Raw genomic sequence first — 12,186 nt, forward strand, 5'->3', positions numbered from 1 at the left:
GGGGATCTAACCCAGGGCCTTGTACATGTTAGGCATGGCTTTACCACTGAACTACAATCCTGGCTCACTATCCTAAAAATATTTTTAATATGCTCTTTCTTACTGGACTTCTTCTGATTACTCCCCCTCCTCCACACTCCTGTAACAACTGGTCACAGTCATAGTATAAAGATTTGCCATCACTAGAAGTGTGCTTTCTCCTTTTGCCTATTTCCTGTAATCATTGAGCATCCGTATAAAGTTAGCCTCACCTGTATTAGAAAATGTAACTAAAAAATTATCTTTATTTCTTACCTCATTCAAATCTTGGACTTGACATGTCTCTTGACCTTTCATTCTGGTTTTTCTTCTGTCTTCCTAGATTACTGATAATTCAGGCTCTAAGATGGAAATCTTAATCCAAATTAACCACCAGTTAAAAATGCATATGTGTATTTTTTAATATTAAAAGAAAAATGCTATACATTTCTTAAGCATCCTTCCCTGAGGACATTTCTGATATCTCTTCCTATAAAAAAAGCTTCACCTCCTGTTTGTTTTTGGACCAGCTGCTTTTATTATTAGCTGCTTCACTATGGATTTGAGCTTTTGCTGTTGTTTGGCAGGCGAACCAATGGAAACAAGCACTAGAAAAATACAGAATCTTAACTGTTCTGAATTAATCAAAATGCTTAATTTGCCATCCTCATGTTCCATGTCAATAAAACAGGAATAGAAATCTCAAAGTGATAAGTTAGAAAGAATGGGGAATGTTATCAAAAAAAAAAAAGGATGCTAAAACTGAAGTGTGACTTTTATAATTCCTTTTGTCCAGTGATATGGTCAAGAATTACAGCATTGCATAAGGATATGAGGAAGAACATTTTCCTGTCTGTCCTTCTTCACCAGCCAACACTTAGACTGGTGAACACCCTTGCAAATCCACACGTGACAGGCTGATGCGTTCAACACTCAGAGCAAGAATTCCTTAGCCTCACCCTGCACCACCTGATGCCTCAGCACAAAGTAAGGGAAACACCTCAAATGGAAACATATTTTGTTTTCTTTGTTGGATAAAAATGTTCTGTATTTTAATGTGATGATTTTAAAAAATAGTTCTTCTAAATAATATATCTGAAATTTGGAAAAAATAATTCATATTTAATGTAAATTTATACACTCATGTATTTTAGTTTAGATTTAGTTTAGATCTAACATATCTATATGCCTATAAATATATAAAAATATATAAGGTATTATTTGAATATATTATACAAATATATATTTGAAGTTTACCATAGTTTGTGACATGTTGAATATAGTTAATACATTTAAGCAATTTGTGCACTTCATGAGACCCGTGACCAAAGTTTAAAGCAGGAAAGGGGCAGCAACAGTGGGAGATAGAGATCTCTGGGTTCTGATGAGAAGCTACCTCACCTGTCAGCCAGCAGGGCACAAAGAGGAAAACTAAGAACTTGTCAGCAAGTTTCCTTAGCATGGGGTAGCTACCACCGACTTTGGAGAAACAGTTTAACAGCTCAGAATGTTCCACTTTCTGTGTTCTGTCTGAAAGCTGGGGATCATTTAATGCTCTAAACTAAACCATGCCTCCCTGCTGCCCCATCTCAGTCAGAGGACATGGTGAATGCAGGCACCCTAAAGAGTAAAACACTGGGGTCATCACCTCTAGGGGGAGGCTGTGTATGTGTGCAGTGCTGGGCACACTACAGCCCTTGTAAGTTATAATAAACCCCCCATATAAATCTCCTCTGTAAATCTCTACAAGAGTTGGAATTGCATGGAAAATGGGCTCAGGGCCAGATAAACCTGGATCAACTCCTGGTTCAGTTCCTCTAAACTCTCACACGTGAACTGGGAATACTATTTACCTTGAGAGCAGGGCTGTTATAGGGAATACATGAGATTGTTTGTTAGACACCTGGAACAGATCATGGCCCTTAATAAATGCTCAGTATATTGTGGCTATTATTATTCCTTCCAGGTACCTAGTATTTCCTTTATTTTAAGCATTTTATTTGAGAACATGAAAACTAACAGCACTATCATAATCTATTTAGTGATAAATCAGTTGATATACAGAAATGGGTAAGAAACACAGTCTTATCTTCAGAAGTTTATTTGATGTAAGGAACAATTTTCTAGATGAGGTTTCCTTTTTCAGCCACAGGACTCCCCTATCCCTTGTTTCAAAAGAATTCTCTTGGGGAAACCCACTACAAAGCTTACAGAAGTGGAGGCTACTCTGATTGATGCAGAAATAGAAGAACTTAGAAGTTTTATTTTGTATGAAACACCAAGGATCCCTGAAATAAAGTTTTAAAATCACAATGGCAAAAACATGAGTTTTGTAGTCAGGTTGAGATTCCAAATCTTGACTTGATTTGCTTATGAATCTGTGATTTTGGTTTCCTCAACTGTACAACAAGCTAAACAATATCTACCCCTCCTGACCCAAACAGAGAGAGAGAGAGAGAGAGAGAGAGAGAGAGAGAGAGAGAAGGGAAGGGGGGAGAAATATTTGAAAAAGGAGATATTTATATGAGAAACTGTCTTATGTAATTATGGAAACTAAGAAGTCCATGATCTGTCATCTGCAAGCTGAAGACTCAAGAAAGCTGGTGGAATAGTCCAATCCACTTTGAAAGGCCTGAGCACCAGAAAAACTAACGATGGTATAAGTTCTAGCCCAAGTGCGAAGACATGAGGACTGGAGAACTGCTGAGGGCCATTGCCAAGTAGGAATGACGCATCGAAATTTCCTTGCCAGCGTACCCCATGTTAAATGGACTTGCCTTGGAATTTCGCTGTTGACATTGCATGTAAGGTGACCTTGCTCAAGGACCAGGGCGGATCTGGGTTTAGAGCTGATCAGGTTTGAGGAAGTATCCCGCTCCTTGGGTTTAGGGCGTTCCCGGTTTAAGACAATATGGGTTTTAGGGAAGTTGGAGGTTGAAGATTATTGCTGCTGGAAATAGGGCGTTGCTGCTACCTGAGCTCCCGTTGAGTTCTCGGGAGATTCAGAAAGTATTTTTTGGGAAAAGAGCCTCGTGGAGTAGGTGAATTGGGCGGCAGAACTGGGATTTCCCCAGAACGTGTGTGTAGAGGCCGGTGTGAGTTCTGGAATAAAGATTGCTGTTTGAATCTACAAGGTGTGAGTGGCTCATGATTCTGTTCTAGTCTGAGTCTGAAAACCTGAGATCAAGAAAGGTGGCAGTGTAAAACCCAGTTTGAGAACAATAGAAGACTGATGTTCCAGTTTAAGCAGTCAGGCAGGGACAGAAAGGGAATAAATTCTCCCTTACACCTTTTTGCTCTATTTAGACCCTCAACTATTAGCTGATGCCCACTCACACTGGTTTGGCAATGTGTTTTATTTAGACTACAGATCCAAATGCTATTCTCTTTTGGAAATACCCTCATCCACCCTTTAAAATAATGTTTGATCCAATAGCAGGGCATCCTGTGGCCCAATAAAGTTAACATACAAAATTGACCATCACAACATCATTTTACTTGCTTTTGTAGGAAACATAAAATAGTCATCAGGGAGGAATGACTGCAGGAGGCACCTGAGTGCCCATCTAAAAGCTGAAGATCCATGCACGGAGAACACCATCCTAGGTCAAGTCTGGAAACAGGCTCAAGGGAAATAGCTGCCACTCCTTATTAGACTACAGCTCTCAATTCACTTAATTCCTCTGCTGACAGTGACCTGTAGTTAACAGTTATCCTTACACCATCACTAGTCTGCCAAACATGATGAAGAAAACTTGAGGCTTTTTCTTTGTGTAAGATAGAGAACGTTATGAGGCAAAAATCTATTCATAGTTAAACCTCCTCTTTCTTCAGGAAATATTAAACTTTAAAAGTTCATTTAAAACTTAGTTCAAATTGATCACTACCCACTGATAACTTTTTCTAGTTTTAAAGATTTCTACTTGTTCACACCTTTAAAGGGAAAGAACATGTATTTGCAATGCTCTTCATTAGTCCACTCTGGCTGGCTTTATAAATTGAAAGCTTCATAATTTTAGAAATCCACACAAATTTTGAGTCTTGATGACAAGTCTGTTTGTTTATTTGTTTTACGGGTTTACATACAACCTAGAGGATTGAGATCAGACATAGAAAAATTCTGATACTTAATTGTTGGACATTAGGGAAAACTGAGTGACCTTTCCTGAATATCTTTTAAAATAAGATAGATGTTCATTGACACTCAATGTCACAGATAACATTGATCGCAGACAGTGGTTGATAAACCAGATAATCTCCAGTTCTCAAGAATTCTATGGTACAGAGGACCACATGGTGGGGCACCACTGATCTCTCCCTTTGAGGAAATACTTGCCATATTTTCCAGGTATCTTCCAGTGATACCTGAACAAGGTGGGAACATAAAGCCCTGGAAATTTCTACCCAATGTGAAATTTTTCTGCAGATTGCCATTGTGCCAAATTCCCTGTTGGAATGGCTGAGACTTTCTCAGAGTCCCACCACAGTCTGAGGCTGGTCCTATCCAACCTTCCTTCTCCCTTTTTAAGAGATGTCAGATCTGCATTGAGATCTGAAGGCTTTCCCTGCCTATATCTGCTTCTTTCCTTTGTCCTTCACAGGTACCACCCTCCTGCATCAGTCCACATCATGTATACATATGGGTAGTGGAATAAGGAGCAGATCACAATCATGTCGCCATCAAAGCAAAAGAAAATGACTATATAAGAAGTCAAAAAGTTTAAGCCATTCTCACCTCAGTAAAGCCTTAGGGAGAATATTTCTCTTTTGGCAGACAACTTATCAGAGCAATCTTACCTCTTCTATGTGCCAATCAATTTGTTCTAGGCTTCATTTCACATGAAATGAAAGATGGAAAAAATGGGGCAGAAACATTAAATACCATAATTATCCTTCTTCCCCAGACACCCCAAGAAAGGGCAAATTGGACAACATTATCATTTTTCCTACAATGTCAGAAGAAAGAATGGAAAAGTGAGATTTGCATGAGAGATTCATTCTGGTTTTATGTTTCATATGAAATGTTTTACCTTCCAAACATTGTGTGTAATACTTTTTTTTCAACTACATTTAACAAAATATTATCCTGGTGAGTATTTACAATGACCTCTCTTCTTACTGATTTGCTTATATATTCACCTATATATAGTCACTCATTCCATAAACAATTATTGCATTGGTATTCCATAAACAAAATATGCATTGGTATTTTGCTGGGTCATGGGAATATAATAGTAGGTGCCATTATTGTTCTCAGTTTACAGATAAGGAAATCAAGTAACAGAGTTAAGTAATTTGTTCAAGGTCACCAGGCTGACTGGTTCCAGGGTATGCTCCTAACATTTAAACTAAATTTTCTCAATTATGCCTTTCTATGTTATAATTAGCCCTGTGGTCTGTTCTAGTAGAATATCACAGTGGGAGAGCACAGGAAGATAAATGACACTGAACAGTGATCGGCCTAGTGGTAGAGGCATACCAAGTGCTGAGGCAGTCAGAGAACATTCTCTGTGTCATGACTTCCAAATTTAACACTTGTAAGAGGTTTTGCTATAAATGCACATATTTATATTCAAGTAAACCTTTCTAGTGAGTTTTATGCTTTCAGAGCAGTTATTTTGAAAAAATGATGCACATAAAATACACCAGAAATCATGTTTAAAATCGCCTTTGGAAATAGTAAACATATCCCCCAGATACCCCCTCCCCCCAAAAAAAAGATAATCATCTTTCTTAGAGAACTTGATTTTATGGTAATATTTCACATATATTCAGAGACAAATTGGAAATGAACTGGTACAACAGTTTGGGGCAAAAAAAGTTTCACTTTATAAGCCAAACTACTTGTCTTGTGTAACCATGCAGCCAATTTGTGAAGAGAATTTATAGATAGTTTTTATTCAATGCAATTAGTAAACATGATTAAAGCTTCCAAGGAAAACTACATAAAAGGATATACATATTAAAATACATAAATTCTGGTGTATTAAAAAAAAGCTTTGGGCTGGGGATGTGGCTCAAGCGGTAGCGCGCTCGCCTGGCATGCGTGCGGCCCGGGTTCGATCCTCAGCACCACATACCAACAAAGATGTTGTGTCCGCTGAGAACTAAAAAATAAATATTAAAAAAATTCTCTCATTCACTCTCTCTCTCTCTCCTCTCTCACTCTCTCTTTAAAAAAAAAAAAGCTTTTTGGTTGTTGATGAACTTTTATTTATTTTAATGTGTTGCTGAGGATTGAACCCAGTTCCTCATACATGCTAGGCAAGTGCTCTACCACTGTGCTACAACCCCAGCCCTAAATTCTGGTGCATTTATTAAAAATTAAGTTAAATTCTCTGATATAAGGACGCTGATTCATAATGGGGTTGGTGGGGGGAGCATGGGAGGGATAGATGAACTATAGATAGGGCAAAGGGGAAGGAGGAGGGGAAAGGAGAAGGCATGGGGGTAGGAAAGACGGTGGAATGAGATGGACATCATTACCCTAAGTACATGTATGAAGACACAAATGGTGTGACTCTTCTTTGGGTACAACCAGAGACATGAAAAATTGAGCTCCATATGTGTAAAATGAATTGTAATGCATCCTGCTGTCATATATGACAAATTAGAATAAATTTTAAAAAGTAAAAAGAAATAAAATTAAATTGAAAATAATTGGTTTCCAACATTCTACAAAAAGATGAGAGGCCTAAGGAATCATTTCCTCTGATACAGAAGAAAATATCCTTGGAGATCCATATTTAAAAAACTAATTTCTTTAGTTACTATGAATACCTGGAAAAGAGATCCAAGTAAAAACATGAAAAACTAGAAAATGTTATCAATTATTCAGGCAGTGAAGCAGACAGTGATCTAGGATGACATCATTTATGTGATTGGACAGGACTTAAGAAATTTCTAAGGGAGAATAAAACACCTCAATCCCAACCTTCCAAAGGAAAAATAGGCAGTGGACATGTAAAACATGTCATAGAAAAAGAAAGAAAGGCCATCATGGAATAATGGGGATGAGTCTTTTTCTCACCATTATAAGTAGAAAAGTAGTGGAGGAAACCATGTGAAAAAAAAACTGCTCTCAGTCTCTAATGGACTTCAATCCATTAGAGGTGGGGGATGGTGCATGAGCACTACATGAGCATTTCTGCCTGGAAGCATTTTCTTTTTCTTTCTTTCTTTCTTTTTTTTTTTTTTTTGGAGGGGGGGCATAAATTGTGTCAGGTTTAATAGACTATGCCATTGACATTTCTTTTTTTTTTTTGGTGTAAGACATTTTTAAAAAATAAATTTATTTATTCTAATTTGTTATACCTGACAGCAGAATGCATTTCGATTCATAGTACACATTTGGAACATAATTTTTCATTTCTCTGGTTGTACACAAAGTAGAGTCACACCGTTCGTGTCTTCATACATGTACCTAGGGTAATGATGTCCATCTCATTCCATCATCTTTCCTATCCCCAAGCCCCCGTTTTTCCCCCTCCCCCACTGCCTGGAAGCATTTTCTAGTGTGTGACAATGTGAGGACAATTGTGTTTAACAGTTCTTGAAGAAGTGAACAGAAAGAGAAAGGAGTTCAGAAAAATAAAATGGCAGAAATGTGTGGGGCAGAGTGCTGGGGAAAGGGATCCACACAGAGAAAGAACAACAGAAATCTCCACAGGGTTTTACTGAGTCTCTCCTTAATATTTAGCCATACATGGGTAGGACAAAACTCCATGAAAACAGGCAAAGAATGAGAGAGTTGTAAGAAGAACAATTCTCAGAGTTCAACAGGGTTGGAAGATGTTTGAATTCTGACCAGCCAGATTAGAGAGTCCTTGTAATGGCAAGGGTCACACCAAAGGAATGGACTCTTCTAGCCCTAGAATAAATGCTACTCTAAATCTGCCATAAGAAAGATTTTTAAAAATTCAGATGGGATCAAGCTATTCATCAAGTACCTTAAACAACTGCTATAAAAAATTTTAATATTCTTTAAAAAATTTTTTTTGTAGTTGTAGATGGACAGTATGCCTTTATTTTATTGTTTATTTTAATGTGGTGCTGACGATAGAACCCAGTGCCTCACACATGTGAGGCAAGCACTCTGCCACTGAGCTACAGCCCTAGCCCACAAATTTTAATATTCTTTAAATAAGACAAAAAATCCAGCCCTCAACATAATATCCATAATGTCCAACATCCACTAAAAAGTTACTAGACCTTCAAAGAAACAAAGCGTGACATAACTAGGAAAAAAAAATCAGTCAACAGAAACAGACCCAGACTATAGATAGACCTGAGTCTATCTTTGTAGACACAATGAATTAAAAATGGAAGATATTTTTAAAAAGAAACAATGAAATTTCTAGAGAAGAAAAATTTAATATATGAAATGAGTATTTCACTGGGGCATTGAAAACACAATACACTATATAGAAAAAAATTAATGACCTGAAGATATAATAATAGAAATGATCAAAATGGAACAAAGAAAGAAAAACTGGGTTAAAATGATCAGAGCCTTTGAGACAACACCAGGAGATCTAATACATCTAGTTAGAGTTACAAATATAGGGAAACACAAAAATTTTAAAGAAATAATGGTAAGCCAGGTACAGTGTCCCATGCCTGTAATCCCAGTGACTCAGGAGGCAGAGGAAGGAGAATTGCAAGTTCAAGGCCAGCCTCAGCAACTTAGTGAGGCCCTAAGCAACTTAACAAGAACTTATCTCAAAACAAACAATTGCTGGGGATGTTTCTCAGTGGTTAAGCACACCTGAGTTCAATCTCCAGAACGAAAAAAAAAAAAGATATAATGGCAATAATTTTTCAATACCCAATCAAAATGACAAAACCACAGAAGTTTATTCCCTCAGTTGTGAAGGCTTGAAATCTGAAATCAGGGGTTAGCAGGGCCATGTTCCCTCTGAGACTCTGTAGAACCCTTTCTTGCCTCATCCTAGCCTTTGATAGTGACTGTTGATCATTGGTGGCCCTTTGCTTACAACTACATTACCCTGATCTGTCACCACATGGCCTTCTCCTCGTGTATGTACCTCCAGGTAGCATTTCTTCTTGTCATAATTACACCATCTATATTGGAATAGGGCTCAACCTATGATTTCATTTTTATTTTGATTACAAAGATCCTATTTCCAAATAATGCCACATTCACAAGTCCTAGGAGTTAGGGCTTCAGTGTGTTTCCGGGGAGGCACAATTCGGGTCAAAATAGAAACTAATATACAGATATAAAAAGCTCATGCAGCTCAATAATAAAAAGACAAATAATGTCACTTAAAACTGGAAAAGGATTTGAATGGACATTTTCCAAGAAGAAATACAAACGGCCAATAAGCACATGATAAAATGTTCAATATCATTAGTCATTCAGGAAATGCAAATCAAAATTACATTGAGATACTTCACATCCACTGGAATGGCCTTAATAAAAAAGATGGATAATAGCAAATGTTGGTGAAGATGTGGAGAAATTGCAGCCTTCATACACTGCTAATGGAAATGTAAAATGATACATATCTGCATTGGAAAATAGTGTGGCAATTTCTCAAAAAGTTAAATGTAGAGTTAACGATATGACCCAGTAATTCCTCTCCTGAGTACATTCCCAGAGAAATGAAAACACATGTTCCCACAAAAACTTGTAAATGATTAGTTATGGCAGCATTATTGGTTATAGTCACAAATGGAAACTAACACGTTCAATTGATGAATGGATAAACAAAATGTAGTATATATCCATACAATGAGATATTATTCATTAATAGGCAGGGATAAACTACCAAGTCATGCTACAATATGGATGAACCTTGGATTATGTTAAGTGAGAGAGAAGTCAGACACAAAAATGCTGTGTGTGTGTGTGTGTGTGTGTGTGTGTGTGTGTGTGTGTGGTTGAGGATCAAATTCAAGTCTTTGTACACACTAAGCAAGTGCACTACCACTGAACTATGTCCCCAGCCCCCAAAAGCCTACATTTTAAATGACTTCTATTTAAATAAAATGTATAAAATAAGCAAATTCATAGAGACAGAAAGTAGCTTAGTGGTTGCCAGCGGCTGGAGGAAGAGGGGACTAGAGAATGACTACAAATGGGCATAGAGCTTCTTCTTGGGGTGATGAAAATGTTCTGTAATTAAACAGTAGTAATAGATAACTTCACAAATATTCTAAAACGTACTAAATTGTACACTTTAAAAGGGTATGTGAATTTCATGGTATATAAATTATATATATATGTATATATATATATATATATATATATATATTTTTTTTTTTTTTTACCGTGGTAGGTATCAAACAGTGGGCCTTGCACATGCTAGGCAAGTGCTCTACTACAGAGCTATAGTCCAGGCCAATATATTTTAATTTTAAAAATAATAAACGTATATAAGTATGTGTGATATTTGTGCTCTACAAGATACAAACCTTTGCTGAGATACACTAAAGAAAATTCAAGTTCATAGATTTGAGGACTTGTTGTTAGACTGTAAATTCTACCTAAGTTCCATGCCATATAATCAAGATTCTGGCAGGAATTTGTCAAAATTGACAAGTTGATTCTAAAATGTATATGAAAAAGCAAAAGACCTAGAATAGCAAAAATAACTTTGGGAAAAAAAAATAAAGTTAGATTTGTGAATTATAAATGCAGATATACAGCATGTGATTGTCCTAAAAATAAACATATAAATTAAAAATAAATGGGCCAATGTAATGCAAAGGTTTAAGAACTATCTTTTCAACATGTAGTTCTGGAAAAACTGGATATACATTTTGAAATGAATGAGACTCAACTCACATCTATTTATCTGCAATAGATCATAAATCTAAATGTATAAACCAAAACTATAAAATCCTTAGCAGAAAGGATAAGTAAATTTTGTGACCTGAAGGTAGACAAAGATTATGTAGATAGGCATTTTGCATCCTATCACAAAATAAAAGAGAATATTGATGAATTGGCCTCCATCATATTTTTAAAACTTCTACTACTTCATAAAACACTGTTAAGAAAATTAAAATACATGGTATTGACTGGGAGAAAATATTTACAATACATTCGTCTTACAAAGGACTGATATTCAAAATATACCAAGAATTCCTACAATTCAGTATTACAAATGCATACAATAGTACCAAAACTAACCAAAATATCTGAACAAACACTTTACAATAGAACATATATAGATAGGGATGAGGTTGTAGCTCAGTGGTAGAGCACTTGCTTGAGACCTGTGAGGCACCGGGTTGGATCCTCAGAATTACATAAATAAAATAAAGGTGTTGTATCCATCTACAACTAAGAAAATTTAAAAAAAACATAAAAAAATATTTAAATGACCAATGAGTATCAAAATACCTCAACTGTCATTAGACCGCCTTGAAAGACAATTAAAACCACAACAAATTCCCCTTACATATCTACTAGAAGATACACATTGGTGCTTGCTTCAGTCCAAAGCTTGATTGGTGCTTGATTACTTTGCTCACCACTTCAGAGGCTGATTGTGAAAAAAAATCAGATGCTGTATACATTGGAGCCTATACCTTGTTAATTCTCTACCATATTTTATTACGTTCATTGTGGTTCCAACTACTCATTGCCACCCACTCCACCTCCCGCCTCCCACTCCACCTCCCACCATTGGTCGATTCCATGGTTGTATCTTTGTAAGATTCCTTTGTCTTTAAGGAAACAATCCACCACATTCTTCCAAGTAATTGTTCTCTGTGGGGGAGATGTGAATAAAAGCACATTGGCTATACCCCAGCTTCTTCTTCCACCCTAATTTGGATGAGCAATAGAAAAGACAGTCCAGTAGGAAGGGAGGGAGGAGACCAATTGCTCAGTATACTCTGCAAAAATGCAACTCACTTAAAAATTAGAAATCGGATTTTTTTAAAAAAACACAATAACCTTGAACTTTATAATACCTGTATTCTCTGTTCAACACCCACAGTTTTTCCAGGGGAGTAGTTTTCAAGTTGTTTATTCTTTTGAAATTCACAAATCTCTCTTTTAAGTTTTTCAACCTTAAATACAAAAGTAAATATCTTTTAGACTTCTCAATTTTTGACTATATTATTGCTTTGTTTTTAAATACATGAGTAATACACAAATAAACTCTCCTTATTAAAACCTTAGCAACAAGT

The 12,186-nt window shown here is 36.5% G+C and overlaps 1 protein-coding gene across 1 annotated transcript in view; it reads right to left on the bottom strand.

The window, feature by feature from the left end:
* CCDC30 (coiled-coil domain containing 30) overlaps positions 1-12,186 on the bottom strand; it is a gene marked incomplete at its 5' end in the record, with an annotated part of 126,155 nt that overhangs the window by 90,822 nt on the left and 23,147 nt on the right. The window contains one exon of the mRNA XM_081307518.1: positions 11,968-12,066. Within this exon, the coding sequence (XP_081163644.1) occupies positions 11,968-12,066 (99 nt within the window). The remainder of the gene's footprint in view (positions 1-11,967; positions 12,067-12,186) is intronic.

This window comes from Spermophilus citellus (genome assembly GCF_964194105.1).
Source record: "Spermophilus citellus genome assembly, chromosome: 9".
In the NCBI taxonomy this organism is placed as follows: Eukaryota; Metazoa; Chordata; class Mammalia; order Rodentia; family Sciuridae; genus Spermophilus; species Spermophilus citellus.